Consider the following 15,986-nt stretch of genomic DNA (forward strand, 5'->3'; position numbering starts at 1 on the left):
GGCTCTTCTCAGCCAATATTTTGTCTGTCAGAATGACATGCTGTACATATGCCTGGCTTATCTGTGGTCCCTTCTCCTAGTCCCTGTGCTCCTCCAGCATCCACATTCACCAAATTAGGAAGGTTAAACAGTACATCTTCATCTTTCCCTTTCAGCACCTGTTGTAGACCCTTGCTTATGGAGTTACCTAAATGTCTTTTTGACTCTGTGATGGAATCTACCTCCACAAACCCCTGTGGTCTCCAATTGCAGAAATGCAACTGTTGCATAAAAACTTTTCTTTTATAAGTTTTAAACTCACATCCTACTTACTTCAGCAAGTGACCCTTCTAACAATATTACTGATTTTGGTGAATAACAGTTCAACATTCAGTTTATTTATTACCTACAGGATTTTTTAAAACGTCACTCAGATTTCCCCTTCAGCTTTTCATGCCAGAAATGACAGCCTCCATCCCTTGCAAGGCAGCTGCTTCATCTCCTTGATCATTTAGAAACAAGGATAACTTGTTTAACTCCATAAGGTCCTGCCAAGATGTGGAGACCTGAACTGGACCACTAGTTGGAATTTGGTTACACTTACCAAAGTTTCACAGACTGGCAGAGTAGTGCAATCTACCTTGTTTCTGAGTGATACTAAGCTTTAAGTTGACTTTTTTCTCTGCTGCCTCCCACAGAGCCATTGATTTCAGGGGAGTAGCAATAGTGATTAAGATCTCCGTCATCAGCACAAGTGCCACTGCTGAGTTCAGCATCAGGTACACAAGGTTTCAATGATTCTTTCAGATCTGCACTGCCTCACCTTTATCCATACTGAAACTTATCTGCCACTTTTCTAGTCATTTGTTTGCTTGAGGTCCAGCTGACTTGAAGCCAAGTTTCATTTCATTTCACTTGTAAAGCTGGTCATTTCCCTCATTGACCTCATTTCCCTCACTGACCTCTTGGCTTCTTTCTCTTCTGGTTGGTTTTTGTTGTTGATTGGTTTTTATTGTTTGTTTGCTTTTGCTAGTGTAGCCTTTCCACTCTCTGAACAAATGGAAAGCGCTTACTTTCGTTTTCCCTATTCCCGTCTCACTGCCTTGATATAACCTTGTTACAACCATTCCTGAGCGAAGCTGGTGGTGATTCCTTCATTTATAATAGGCTTAGGAGATCATTCATAATAGGCATGTGATGCCTGTTCTCCTGCCTAATTACTTAAAAGTACTGTCTTTCAGGAATCAAGTAAAAATATAGGAAAAAAGAGTTGTCTTTTATGCCCAAGATGTTTTGTTGTATTTAAAATCAGTGGGGGAGTATGACTCAGTTTTGAAAGTAACTTATAGTAAGCATTTTTCAGCCTCTTTACAAGGACCTTTATAGTTTTGTCCTCTGTATAATATGAAGCAGTGTTGAAGAACAAATATGCTAATTACGTACAAAACACTGCTCAGGAGCATTTTCACATTTTTGAGTGTCCACTGTGCTTACGCAGAGCTATAGGGAAGAGATACAGAGACAACAAAAGGCCATATGAATATTCAAAAAATTCTGATCCACACAAGGTAGAAAAAGAGAAAAAAAAAACCAACTGAAAATTGATTAGCCTGTAACTTAAAAATATATCTAAGTGTACAGTCCTGTAAACAGCTGTGTCACACACAGGCAGGAAAAACTTAAGTTGAAGGCACATAAAATTTATAGATACATGGAATACATGCAAATAAAACTGCACTTTTAATGGAGAATAAACTTTCAAGAATATCACTAAAGGGCCCTCCAGTAAAGAAAAAGGTTTGGAGATAAGACCATAAGAACACCGATGTCAGTATAGTGTCAGGCCAGGAGAGATTCCTCTTCTGCCCATGACAGTGGCCACTGCCAGATGTTTGGGGAAGGCTGTGGAAAGGACACAGAAGGATCCTTCTTGCAACATACTTTTGTCAAGAAAGGATCATCAGATCCTTTCAGTCCCTCCCAACCTGGTATTCTATCATTCCACAATTCTCTAATCTTGTTCTAGATCATAGAAACCATCTTTTAAAATTCTTTCTGAATGGGAAATCACATGTACACTACTAAGGGCCCGTGGTGGACTTCTTTCAAATGTGCCTAATCTGTATCTATATTTATATTGTGTGTTTCATATGTCTTTCATAACTTAATTGCATGTGAGTTTTAGCTTTCTGTTTGGTAATTTCCCATCGGATTTCTGCATCCAAAGGAGAGATGAGTCACTCTAAGTACAAGGTCCTTGACAGAATCCCATTTATAGTGCTGCAGATGCAATGAGAAAGAAATAATTTCCAGCTGAGACTAGAGCAAGAAGTAATACATTTATCAAATGCTAAAAATTACATCTGCCATTGAATGACTTGCCTGGTTGTCCTTGAACCATTTCTAGTCCTCCCAGGTGACGTGATATGACTCCTCCTTTAACCTTTTTTATATTACTGGTTTGTATCAGTACTTTGGTTTCCCTAGTAAGAAACTGTTTGACTGAAACTGCCAAACAGCCACACAGGAAAAAGCAATATATTTATTTAAAATATAAAATTACATTAATTAGATAAATATTAGATAGTTGTTTTAAAAGTTTTGCTTTCCTAGCAACTAAGCACAAGAGTATTATGTATGTTTATCCATTTGGATTCTTCCATGCTAGTTGTGTACTTATTTATTATCTAGTGCACCATTAATAACATTATTCAATCATTTTTGGAAAATTCTATTAATCTTTAAAGGGTTTTTAGATGCAGATTTGGAGAACTGAAACATTTTTACTACTGGGACTCCATCAGGCCACTGTAAGATGATTTCTATAGGAAGCTAGAGGAAGGAATCATACTTCCTACAATTTTCAAAGAACATTTATGCTTTTCTGAGACTCTTCCAGAAGGCATCGGGACAGAAAAATTCATTACAGTTCTTGCTTGCAATATTTCGTGTAGATTCAAAGCCTGTGCATAAAAATGCACACTTGTGTTTTCTTGTAGGTCTCACCATAGAGCCTGTGAGCTAAGACAGTTTGGGATGTCAAATGTGAATGTCTTTCTTGATGCTGCTGGGACTTGTACATATGCAGGGGGCACATCCTGGTCTGGGTTTACTTTGTGAGGCTCTTTAGTAATGCAGAGAGTGTCATCTGAAAACATAATTAGTTGAGGCAAAAAATAAAAATAACTTTAATTTCCATTTTCTAAGAAAGCACTGATAGAATTACAAAGTTTTGGGTACGCTTGGGTGCAAAGTTCCCTGCATGTTTTGTTCCTTGAAACAGAGATCTGTGATTTCAAAGAAAAAACAGTCCAAACATGCTAATGTTTTAGTTTTCTGATTCATTGAGCAATATTTTTATGACATGTTTTTGGAGTGTTTGGGTATTGGATGTAAGTCTTGTGTTGAGAGAAATTGATAACCATCAAGGATTCTTTACTGACTTTGGAGATTAAGTATTTTGAACTTAATTTTTCTAGCCAGCTGAGGTACTAGGCAACAAGCTCAGGGCTAGTAATAAGGTTTCCACCTCAAAGAAGAGAAAAAGGTTGTAGTTTCTACACCTGCATTGGCTCAACTTGACATGAACAAGAGACATGAATGGGGAAAGAAAGGAATTTGAACTGGGAACAGAGAAGATAAGAAATGGAATAGGATTCTTACCATGCAACAGAAGGGATGTATGGAGTGAGGAGGAAACAGGGTATGTCAGACTTCTCCAAATTATTTGAAACATTGACCCTACCAATTCACAACTTCAATGTCAGATTTCAGTTTAAATTTGCATTGTCTTGTCCACCTCCCTTTCCAATTATATTTTCGAGTTTGTGATCAACAAACTCTTTATTTATTAGAATATCCTGCTTTTATCCTTAAGCTTGTGTCTTACATAAACCTCAAGGAACTGGAAGGGCACATGGTTAACTCCTGCTGGAGTAATCTCTGCTGACAACCTCTGAGACCATTTTGGAAAGCCTCAGAAGGGAGATGTTTCCCATCATGCTGCAGCAATAACTTTGTGAGGTGGCACTACTGGAGCCAGACACAGCAAGAAGTCTCTCATCCTTCCCTACTGGCATGAACCTGCTCCAGCAAGAAACAGCTGATAGAGATGACAATAAAAACTGTTCAAACAGTAAAAACTGTTCAGACTGGTTTTTGCTGATCCAGACATTATTCAGCCAGTAGATCATCTCCAGGAAAGTGAGGGAAGGATGAAAGGAATTTGAAGATAGCCAATGACAGGCATAATTAACATTTCTTATTCACAATCAGGTTTTGTTTTCCATGAAAATTTGCAAACAGGATGAAGAATAGTTCCACCCCTTTTTTCAAAGGGGAAAGAAAAAGGAGATAAAAAGAAGGCAACGTGAGGAAAAGACTGCTTGGCTACATCAGCAGTTCTGACTGGCCAATGAAAATGAGGCAAGCTCCATTTTAGGCCATTGACAACACGCAGTTGGAAGGTGTTAAGATTTGAGTGCCACTCAAATCTTAACACCTTGGCAGCAGCGGCAACATTAAAAAGCTCACACAAGAGTGAGGACAGGCTGGCTGAAGACAGAGTGAGGCTGAAAATTCATGACAAACCTGTTGGTGCATCTGGACGCACTGGAGGACTGAAGACAGCAACTGGTGTTATGATGGAGGGGCTCCTTCTCCAGCAATACCTGTTGTGCTACCAAGGAATTCAGGAATATGGAAACTGGCAGTTTGGTCCTGGTCTTTTCTGGTGTTACCATGAGTGGGCAGCCACCAATGTCTCACCTCAGGCTGCCAACTGTTCCTGTTGTTAAGGCTAACCATATGCTCAACTTGGTGCAGTAGCTTTGTTCGAGGTGCTTTATTGGAGACCAAGAATTACAGAATCTGCAATTATTTTCTTTTCATGTATTTGAAGTCATCAGGCTTCCTAACTTGGATTGGTCTTCCATGCAAAATTGTTTAAACTTACAGAAGCTCCTGACTGCCTGACAAGGGTGCAGTGCAGTTATACAAGCTCAGTTTTCCCCATGCTTCATGAGTTTAACCACAAGAGACAAAGTCACTGGGACCTCATACACCAAAAGGGGTCCTGGATGCCAGACCCGCTCAAAGCCAGAGGTGCTCAAACCTGCTCCCAGCCCCGGGCAGTCGGCGGGTTCCGCGGTGGCCGTGGACGAGAAGCGGCTCTGGGGCGTAGGGACACTGGGGGTCACACGTGGGGCGGGGAGGGAGAAGGAAAATATCGCGGCTCGGTGCCAAGTTTCGTTTCTGCGAGAACGGAAAACGAAACCGAGCGGTTCCCCGCGGTCCGGCACGGCGGGGCGGGACGGGCGCGGAGGGGAGGCGGTCACCGCGCATTTAAATGCGGAACGCCGGGCACCTCTCTGCAGCCTGCGAGCCGAGCCGAGCCGGGTCGGACTGAACCGAGCCGAGACCAGCCGAACCAAGTCCAGTCGAATCGTGTCCAGGCGGGTGCAAGTGAACGGCAGCGCATCCCATCGGGTCCGAGCCGAGCCGAACCATGCAACTGGGCCGTGCTGGGCCGGCTGCTGTCCGTCGGGCGGGCGGTGCTGGCGGCGCTGCGGGGGCGCCTGGGCGCGCTGTGCTGGAGCCTGGCTCCCTGTCCCTGCCCCTGTCGCTGTCCCTGCCCGGCTGGCGGGACTCGGCCCCCCGGCCGGAGCGGGAGCGGGAATGGGAGGATGCGGCCCCGACACCCACCAGCGTCAATTACCACTTCACCCGGCAGTGCAACTACAAGTGCGGCTTCTGCTTCCATACGGCCAAGACCTCCTTCGTGCTGCCCCTGGAGGAAGCCAAGCGAGGGCTGGCGATGCTCAAGGAGGCTGGTGAGTCCAGAGGAGGGGCGGCCGGAGGGAACCGGGAAGGGAGGACCCCGCAGGACCAAGTGCCATCGAAAAAGTTATCCCGGGGATGTCCCTGTCCCTCTGCCGTGGGACACTGATAGCGTTGAGCAGGAGCAGGCGATGGGCAGCAGAAGTTCACAGCATCTTACTTTGGTCCTTCTCTAGGAATGGAGAAAATCAATTTCTCGGGAGGAGAACCGTTTCTTCAGGACAGAGGCGAATTTGTAGGCAAACTGGTCCAGTTTTGCAAGCAGGAGTTGGAGCTCCCAAGTGTCAGCATCGTTAGCAATGGCAGCCTGATCAGAAAGCAGTGGTTCGAGAAGTATGGTAAGGAGGAACCAGTGGGCACAGCTGCACTGGCAGGGCTGGGGAGCCTCCACGGGGCAGCCTCACCCATAGATGGGCTTGGGAGCAAGTGGGAGATGGTTTCTTAGTGGTTCATTTATAGTAAATGCAAACCAAATGTAAATACCAGTGAAACAGTGTTGATTATCTGTTGTGAATATAGGCATTATACCAAAAAATTTTTGGTATAATGGTGTAACAAAACAATAGTTCCGCCTGTCTCCATAATGCTGGGGACACACACACACACACGCGCACACACACGCGCACACACACACAAACTACGTTTTGATGCTGCTGTTGATGTGGCTTTTGTGGTTGATGGGATGACTCCACAGAACTGTATTTACATGGCGTTTCATGAGAGATGATAAGGAAGTGAAAGCGAGCAGAGTCCTGACAGCTTTTAGCTGAGGGACTAGATATTAATCAATTTTTAAAACTTGTTTTCAGGTGAATATTTAGATATTCTGGCAATTTCATGTGATAGTTTTGATGAGGATGTCAACATTTTAATTGGCCGTCGTCAAGGAAAGAAGAACCATGTAGAAAATCTGCATAAACTGAGACAGTGGTGCCGAGAGTATGCTGTTGCTTTTAAAATAAATTCAGTCATCAACAGATTTAATGTTGAGGAAGATATGAATGAGCAGATCAAGGCACTCAACCCTGTGCGCTGGAAGGTAAGAAAGTAGTGTTACTACAGATTTCCTTTCAAAGAAAAGTAATAATGAAGTCCTGGAGTTGTCTGAACCTCTATTTTACCCGAGTCTTATCTTTAGTTCCAGCTTAGGCTGGTGTTAGGAGCCTTCTTGTCAATGTTGCATAGTGCTGAGATAGGTTCTCTCTCTTTCTGCACTTAAATGGAGCCCAGTAGATCAAGAATCTTTTTTGGATTTTGTTATGTACAGAAAATTACTGTTTCAGTGTGTGTAGATCTAGGTTGTTTTATTATATTAAAATTAATACAGAAAGCCTTTAACATGTGAAAATATGTTATGGTGTAGAGAAAATTAGGAAAAATTACTGAACATTAAAGTCAATATATTGTTAGCAAGATGTAAGTGTATATTAATTTTCTCTTATAGAGCATTAGAGGTTACTGTACACACATGATTTTTTACTAGAAATAACTCTGAAAATGGGTAGAGATTATGTGACATAAATATGGGAGAACTTGTGGAATAATTTCTCAATATTTGCTTCATGTGATTTTTTATGCACACTGAATTACTCAGAAAAAAAAACCAAACACCAAAACACACTGTAAGTGAAATCTCAGATGGTAAGGAAAATCATCATTTATAACATTTAAAACTCTGTAATGTTAATTTACAAAAAATAAATCTGCACCATGCCCTTTGTGTAGTATTCGGTTATCACAAATTGTGTCAGTGTGACTCCACTGACAGAAAAATTAAAGACACTGCTACTGAGACTGTTATCCTCAAGGCAAGCGAAAACATAAAGTCTTAACCAGGTGTTTACTGTGTTCAGGTATTCCAGTGCCTGCTTATCGAAGGAGAGAACAGTGGTGAGGATGCTCTAAGAGAAGCAGAAAAATTTGTTATTAGTGATGAAGATTTTGATCGATTCCTGGATCGCCACAAAGATGTCTCCTGTTTGGTACCTGAATCTAATCAGAAGGTAAAAATTAAACTGTCCTTTTGTAACTTTGTTTTTAAATAATGTTAAAATATTTGAAAGGAACAAGAAACCTTCATGGCAATTAGTATTTTTCCTATTAAAGGTGGCTTAGAAGAGGTGCAGTACAACTTTATCAGCAACTGGTTTTGTAATGGTGGAAGCCAAGAGTTTTAATTTTCTTTTAGGATTTTCATTGACAACAAAGTTATTAGCAAAACAGTAAAAACCCTTTGATTCCAGTCCTGTGGACACCAGTGGGAGTACTCTTCCTGACTTGGGCGCAAGATCCTGAAAAGGTTCAAAGTTAATATAAACACAATTTATACTCTAAGTATTGTTTCCTGACAGAAATTCACTATGATGTTACACTATGCCAGTGTCATCAACCTACATGAAGTAAGACAGCATGGCAGCCAGCAATATATTTAGTGGTTTTAGGTAATCCCGCTCACAATAAATTTACATTTCTAACATTTTCTGTCTGAACTCCTTTGGATTGCACACTTAGGCTCTTTATTCAGGAGAAGACTCTTTGTGCTCCTGCAGAGCCTACCAGTTAACTTGATCAGCTGCCATCCAGCTTACATTAGCCACACTAAAGTACTTTGGTGCCTAAGGGTGGAGCTCTGGCCATTTTGTAAATGCCTACAGACCCTAAACATGGGATGGGAAGAGTAAGAAGACTCATCGTTCAGAAAGTTTATGAGCTAAGTGAGGAAATAGCAAGTTGAATCAAGTTCAGGAGTGCCTTAAATCTTCCATCTTGTGTTCCTTTTCCTCTCCACAGATTAAGACTCCATTTACAGTTTACTTCTTAATGTATGGAGAGCTCAAGTGAGCAGACTGGGTTGCCTTTGCTATGTAAGACATAAAAGTGGGACTGTGCAGTTCAAGGCTTTTGGTGGGAGGGAGCACTCATCAGAGAAGGGGTAAAGATGAGAACCCAGAACTGTTTCTACTTTTATTTTTTCATAAAAGAAGTCCTACGAAAAAGGCTTCCCATGGTAGGTTTGCTTCCAGAAGACTGTTTCTGATTTCTGGTAAACCTGTGTGAAAGAGGGACACCAAACTGATCAGATTTCCTGTCCTACACAGCAGCAAGCTCCAGCTACCCAGAGAATTTTAAGGAGGATTACTTAGGAGATGCCCATTTAGCTAAGCAAACCTGTCTTATTTCAGCTGTTGGCCTATTTCTTGGTGCAGACCTGAGAGCTTTTTTACCTTTGAGCTGGGAGAACACCTTTGTCTGGTGGGGTAATGATTAAATACCCCAGTTTAAATGGTCATGTCATTTGCTTGGAAAATGGCATAATCATTCCAGCATGCAAAACTCTTAAGTTCTTCTGGTGTAGAAGTTAATAGAAAACTTGGATATTATTTAAAACACCTTTATCCAGTTGGACACCTACATTTCAATTAGAAACTGGACAGGTCATATTCCAAGAATTATTAATTTATTCATACATAAAGTTATTCTAGCAATTCTGTAATTTATTTCTATAAATTTCATCCAAGCTCACTGAAACAGTGGTCATACAGCAACTGTTTCAAAGATTTGTATCAGACTTTGAATGAATAGTTGTTTGTTTTGTCCCTCATTTTTCACTATAATGGAATTTTGATTTGTATATTAATTTAGTTTTTCCTTTTGTTCTATTACAGATGAGGGATTCATACCTCATTCTGGATGAATATGTAAGTCTTTTTTGATACGTGGTATTTGTATGCTAATATATGTATGTATACAACAGTGATAACCAGTTAAATTTACTCTGCATTCTATAAAACAATTTTACCATGTAGTACAAGGAACAGATGTGATTTATTCCCATCAGACATATTGTGAACTATAATATAGTATGACCTAAGGAGAAGTTGCCATCAGCTTGCATGCATAATCACTGCATCACAAATGTTAAAGTGTAGATGTCTATTTTTGCAGGACATCTTTGCTTTTTTTCTTCTGTAATATAAAAATACAGAACTTGCCCTGAAAGTTAAGTTTCAAAGTGCCTACTTAGTTTACACGTAACTGAAGAGCCAACGTTTAATCTTCATGAATTATGATATTGTTTTGTTCCTGCTAAGATAGGTCACATGTTTAACCATGCGTTTTTGAGCCTTCTAAGGACTAGAGTGAACCTCTTCATGCACTTACAAAGGCTTTTGTGGAATTGCAGTCCAACTTGCTTAAGTCTGTAGAAAAATTAAGCTTGTGGAAATTGACTTTCCAACATCTTATCATCTTGTATATTGATGTTCCAGATGCGTTTTCTAAACTGTAGAAATGGACGGAAAGAGCCTTCCAAATCTATCCTGGATGTTGGTGTAGAAGCAGCTATAAAATTCAGTGGATTTGATGAGAAGATGTTCCTAAGAAGAGGGGGAAAGTATGTATGGAGTAAAGCTGACATGAAACTGGACTGGTGACTCAATATACTGAGTTAGGGCAGTGCATTCTGTAAAAATAGGTGTATATTTATAGGTGAGTGTATACTTGTATCTAATGCTTTTAACTACACTTGGTATTTTACACAGACTGATGTTCAGTATAACTCTATATGTGAACATGTTACATGTTTTTTAAAAGCAGGTTATGTTGTTTATTATTTTCTTAAACATGACCAAGTACTTTCAGAGCTTTCACATGAACAGATCTCTGAAATAAACTTTCTAGTCCATTGCACAAAGGACTTAAATGCAAACTGTTAACATAATGTCATGTAGGAAATGTTTATAAAACACTACATGAGTGTGCATGCCAGATAATAAACCAAAAAACACCCCAATCTCTAATTCATTATAAACAGCTGTAATGATGGAGAAGTCGAAATTCTTATAGGGGAATGCATTCTGCCTGTTTCTCAGGGAAAGATGGATTGCAGTTCCTCAGTAGATCACACAAGGGCCAGCTGGCAGGCCTCTGGAAGCACCCTCTGCCTTTTTCAGGGGTAATAGAGGGTAAGAATTTAGGAATCATTAAGTAACCATGTATTTAAAAGGAAATCAAGGTGAAAAAAATGTCACTTTTCATTCTTTAAGATTTAACTGTAACATCATCTTCTCCCTCTCCTCTATATACACATGATATTTGCAAAAATGTTGGGGGATGTAATTTTCTGTGAAAACATATTTTTAGTCATGAAAAAATATTGTATTTGTGCGTCCTAAAACCTAGAAGTACATTTTACCTAATGACAAACAACATCATATTTCACACTGTCAATGTCCTTGGTTCTAACAAATATTTACAGTGAAACATTGTTTTCATTTTATTAATTAATTGCTCCATTTTCCTTTCATTTGTAAATATTGATTTATTATTTTTAACTATATTCTCTCTGTGTGCATACAGTTCTGATGAAGATTCTTTCTCAAACTAATTAATACCATGTAGAACAACCTACATACATCTTCTGTTGCATACTAGCTTTTTTTTTTGCTAAGCCATGGAATTACAAACAACAAAGTTCATATATCAAACAACCTTGTTTTAAAAGTTGCTTGTCTCAGTAACTAATTAGCTTGCTGGTTACAAAGCTGCAGACATTAAATGAAACTAATTGGGTTTTGTGAGAGCTGCTTATGATTTTAAGAACAGGTAGCATCAATATAAAATACAGAAAAATAAGAAAAATCCCCAAAAACTGAAAAATAATCTAATATACTGCCCTCATTCTTGGTTTTCTGGCAATTGTTATGGCTTTATAATTGAGGTTTTTCAAATTTAACTAGTCCCATCCTCCCTCTCTCTGAAGGGCATGGGGATAAGCACTGCACAGAGCAGAAGTGAGACAGCACTACTCATTCGTCCTGTCCACTGAACTCAATGTCTGGGCTGTCTCACACATTTAAATATTTGCAGCAGTTGGGAGCCAGCATGCATTAAATGTACCACGTAGAGAAAGTGACACCTTCTTTCATTTTTTTTGGAAATGTTAGTTGATTTTTTAAGAGGTTTTTGATAGAAATGTTTTGTATTCACCTAATGGATCTTCAAAGTTGAAGGGGAAAATGCTTAAATAGGAGCTGCTACTTCTGTGTAAAGGAGAGTGCTACTCTGAATGCACTGTGAAAATGTTTCCATTTATAATTCCTTCAGTTTCTATTTTTACTATCCTAACTGTAAGTATACTCAGTGGTGCTCTTTTGTCCCTTTGTATTTTGAATTTTGCAATCACAACACTTCCTAGACACTGGCATTTGAGTATTTTTTTTTTCTTGTATTAACACAAAGTGACATTTAAAATGTGGCCCACACACAGTAACCCCACAGTCTTCTGGCAGCTGTTTCACTGACCTTGGCTGGAATTCTGCCTGGCTCTATGGGCAGTGCAAATTTATGTAACTGGGGTTTGACTTGCCCTGCCCAAATATTAAATCTAGTCTCTTCCCCAGTACCTACACCACACTGATAGAAAAGAAGCATTTTCCTCTGCTGCTGGCTCAGTCCCAGCATGGGCAAAGATTTAGTGCATCAATGTACCAAAAATCTACCACCTTGCAGCTTCTGCAGAAAATGCCAGCTGTAGCACAGCACTCAGATGTGAGGTATGCAAACTCCTGTTCAGATCCAGAAATCCTGACATTCTTTGCTTTGCATTTTACCCTGTAAATGGTTATTCTTTTGCTTCCTCTATGCCTATGGAGGAAGCTGCAGGAGAAACAAGGAGCTAAAAATGTCAAAATCCAGTAAATAATGGACAGACATTTAAGATGGCTTTTGTTAGAAGGTTCTACATTCTTACCTTCTTAAAATATTAGGGATTTTAGATCACCTCTTGCTACCATACATAATTAATAAAAAGTTTCTGCTCTGTGTGATACTCTTTTTCAAAGGAAATACGAGTTGTGTAAATCAGAAATGAAGAATCTGACATTACACAGTTTGACTGAGAGTTATTTAAGTTAATGAACAGCTATTGGCATTTTTATACACAAAATCTATTGTTGTGTAAAACAACAAAAATTTGGCTACAGTTGATTAATCTAGTTTATTTTAAAAAAATTATAAACACAGTTCATATTGGACCAAAAGTGGACTTTAGGCTTTCATTATGTAGTAGGGGCTACCTTTCAGTATGGGACTAGAAAAATAAAACTGAATTCAACAGGGTTACTCCCAGGTTTAGGGATTACAGATATGCCGTGATCCTGAAAAGTCAGGATTAAATTTAAGTCTTATAAACACAGATATGCTTAATTGTATATTTGTGTGTAATATCATAGTATTGCAGCTAAGCACTTGCTAAACAAGCTGAATTAGGAACTAACGCTGCATTCTACTAACATCATACAGTTAGTATAGTAAAAAATTTGTAGACAATGAGTGTTTGAGAGAATGATAAAATTGTGACTATACCTAGGCTAATGAGTAAAATTGTCACTTAAGATGCACTTTAGGATGCCCTCTTTTTCCGTGTGAAGGATGCTGATATATTTGAATGTTACAAATGCTGAATTTTGGAGTAATAGTGTCAAATAATTAGTGCTAAGTATTTCACGAGTGTCTTGCACATTTCAATAAATGTTTCTATTTTCCTAAGTTTGTCTGTATTTTTTTTTCCTGTAATATAAGCCATACTCACAGAGTGTGTGGCTGCATTCACAAGAGATCTGTAATTCTGGATGCGTTTAGTCTGTATTTGGGGAGGGGGGGGGGGAGCTGCTTGCACGGTGCCAAGGGCAGCATCTAGGCTGAAATGGAGAACAATGGTGGTGATTCTCCTCGTGATGAAAGGCACTTGTTACAAGCCTGAGTGGACTGGGCTGTGCTGAGAGAAGACAGTTCAAATACCTTGTGCTGTTCAGACGACAGCTGATATGAAAGGCACAGCTATCCATAAATATCCGGGGACAAAAATAAGATTATCTTCTGTTATGGTAAATAAGAGAGAAAAGACAGTCTATTTAGAAGACTGGAGACAAGCAGCTTCTCAAGCTCATCTTCCATCTTCAGGCTCGGTGTAAACTCTTGTACTAGACAATCTGAATTGAGCTTTTCACAGTATTTGGCTGTGTGTGAGAGGATGCTTAGCTTTTTACGCCCCCCCACCCCGTGCCATCCCCCCCCCGCATATTGCGGGTGGTCTGAGGGTGCCCAACAGCAGTGCCGCAGCGAGATGCTGTGTGCCCGTGCGCGGGGTGGCTGCTGGGCTGTGTGTCACCCTGGGGTGGCTGCTGGGCTGTGTGTCACCCCGGGGTGGCTGCTGGGCTGTGTGTCAGCCCGGGGTGGCTGCTGGGCTGTGTGTCACCCTGGGGTGGCTGCTGGGCTGTGTGTCAGCCCGGGGTGGCTGCTGGGCTGTGTGTCACCCCGCAGCGGCCCGGGCCAGGGCTGAGCTGTGCCGGATGAACCCACCACACAGCTCCCATTCGCACGCCAGCTCGGTGTGCATCCTGCTGTGCCTCCCTGCCTGTCGCAGGAGCACCGGCCCTTGCTCCGTACAGACACCAGCAACAGGGAGGCTCGAACAGCGCTCGCAGAAGAGCCGTGCCCGTCATGGTTCCCGTGCGCTCCCCTCCTTCCTTCCCTGGAAGGCAGGACAAACCCCCGCCTCCTCTGCACAACCAGCCCCGTTGTTCTCTCTGCCGCTGACGGACCTGCTAGGCCCGGGCTATCACGCTCAGGCAACCCGAGGTGCTATTGCTTCAAGCAGATGAAAAACCCCACGGTAAAACCGGCGGCTCGGCTCGGCTCAAGCTCGGCTTGGCACGCCCGGGCCGGCGGCGCTGCCAAGCGGGAAACCCCGGGATCCCCGCGGCCGCGGGCCGGGAGGCGCCTCCCGCCGCCGCCAGGGGGCGCCGCTGTGCCTGGCGCGGCGCGGCCGCTTCAAAGTGGGCGGCGGCGCGAGCGCGGCCGTTAATGGCGACCGCCCGCCGCGGGCGCGCCCGCCCCCGCCCGCCCTCGCCCCCACCCTCTCCTCCTCCTCCCCCGCCGGAGAAAAGACCGGGAGCGGCGCCTGCCGCGCACACTCCGGCTCCGCGGTAGGTGAGATCATGGATGGGGCGGCGGCGTCCTGCCGTGGCTCCGCGGGATAGCGCGGGACAGCGCCGCGCACCGCCCGCGGGCCGCCCGGCGCTGGCAGGGGCTGCTGCGGCACGGTAAGGCGCCCGGGGCGGTGGGAGTTCGTCGCTCACCCCGGCGGGGCGGTGGGGGCAACGGGAGGCGGCGCCGGAGCGCGCGGGGGACCCGCGACCCCTTTACGGAAAGGGCTGTGCCGGGCGTTCCCCGGGGCGGCGTTATCCCTATCCCTGTGTGGGAGCGGTGCCTGGTTGTGAGGAGGGCACGGCAGGGCACAGGCTGCCGGCTGGAAGCGCTGCCGCCGGCGGAGCGCCGCGTCGGGGGCGTAATGACAGCGGCTCCTCAGCCCCGCGTGTGCTCTGTCTTGGGGTTTCCGTAAATGAGCGAAAACGCCTCGAAAGAGCCCAGTGCCCTGGAGTGCAGTAGCCATTCTTCGGGGAGGGAGAAGTAACGAGTATAGGGGTCTGTGAAGTGCCATCCCCAGCCAGTGTTCTTGGTAGAAGCGAAGTGTGCAGCTTGGGGAGAAATTGGTTCGTTTGGGTTGCAGGCGTGGTAGGAGTAGGAAAAGGCTCGCGTTTTCCTTCCCTGAGCTGAAGAGATGTTACTGTTGACTTTTTTGAGCTGTTGGAAGAACCCATAGGTACGATAATGAGGTTGCCCCCCCCCACCCGCTGGCTCAAGGGTATCTTGTTCCTGAACAGATCAGGCCCCGCATTATGGGTTTATGACTTCTATAGAACTGGAACAGGGACTGTCAGCAGGGAAGGCTGATGGAAGAAGATACCAGCTGTTTGAATTTTTGCTGTGTTCTTGGAAATACTGTCACTTCTGCCCTGGAACATAATATTCCTGTTCTACAACAAGTATAAATAATGATTTATAAATAGATGCATTTGTTTATATTGTTTTCCGTGTAGCCAAACAACTGTTTACATTGTGAAATGGATTGCTTCATTTCACATTATCTTATCAGCGCTGGCCCAGGAGTGGCTGAACTGAAGTTACATGTTCTTGGGCAGAGTGCTACCGGAGAGATTACATAAGTAGTTTAACTTCTGGTGGCTAGTTGTCTGCTTGTTTATGCTTCTCTCGCAGGCATCAGAAGCTAGTGAAGGGGTGATCGGGGTGGGTAAAAGAGTGTGTGG

At 42.8% G+C, this 15,986-nt stretch overlaps 2 protein-coding genes across 2 annotated transcripts in view; both read left to right on the forward strand.

Annotated features, from left to right (window-relative positions):
* The first annotated feature begins 5,057 nt into the window (after positions 1 to 5,057).
* On the forward strand, positions 5,058 to 13,365 carry RSAD2 (radical S-adenosyl methionine domain containing 2). The gene is given in 7 exon segments (XM_010393342.4): positions 5,058 to 5,582; positions 5,585 to 5,810; positions 5,994 to 6,155; positions 6,627 to 6,856; positions 7,671 to 7,820; positions 9,483 to 9,515; positions 10,086 to 13,365. Coding segments are annotated over 7 exon segments (1,491 nt in total). The 3' UTR covers positions 10,251 to 13,365.
* A 1,413-nt stretch (positions 13,366 to 14,778) lies between these two features.
* Positions 14,779 to 15,986, forward strand: part of RNF144A (ring finger protein 144A) — a 65,384-nt gene continuing 64,176 nt past the window's right edge. The window contains exon 1 of the mRNA XM_039568670.1: positions 14,779 to 14,921. The gene's annotated coding sequence lies outside the window, so the exon portion shown is untranslated. The remainder of the gene's footprint in view (positions 14,922 to 15,986) is intronic.

The sequence above is a fragment of the Corvus cornix genome, chromosome 3 (assembly GCF_000738735.6).
Source record: "Corvus cornix cornix isolate S_Up_H32 chromosome 3, ASM73873v5, whole genome shotgun sequence".
NCBI classification, from domain to species: domain Eukaryota; kingdom Metazoa; phylum Chordata; class Aves; order Passeriformes; family Corvidae; genus Corvus; species Corvus cornix.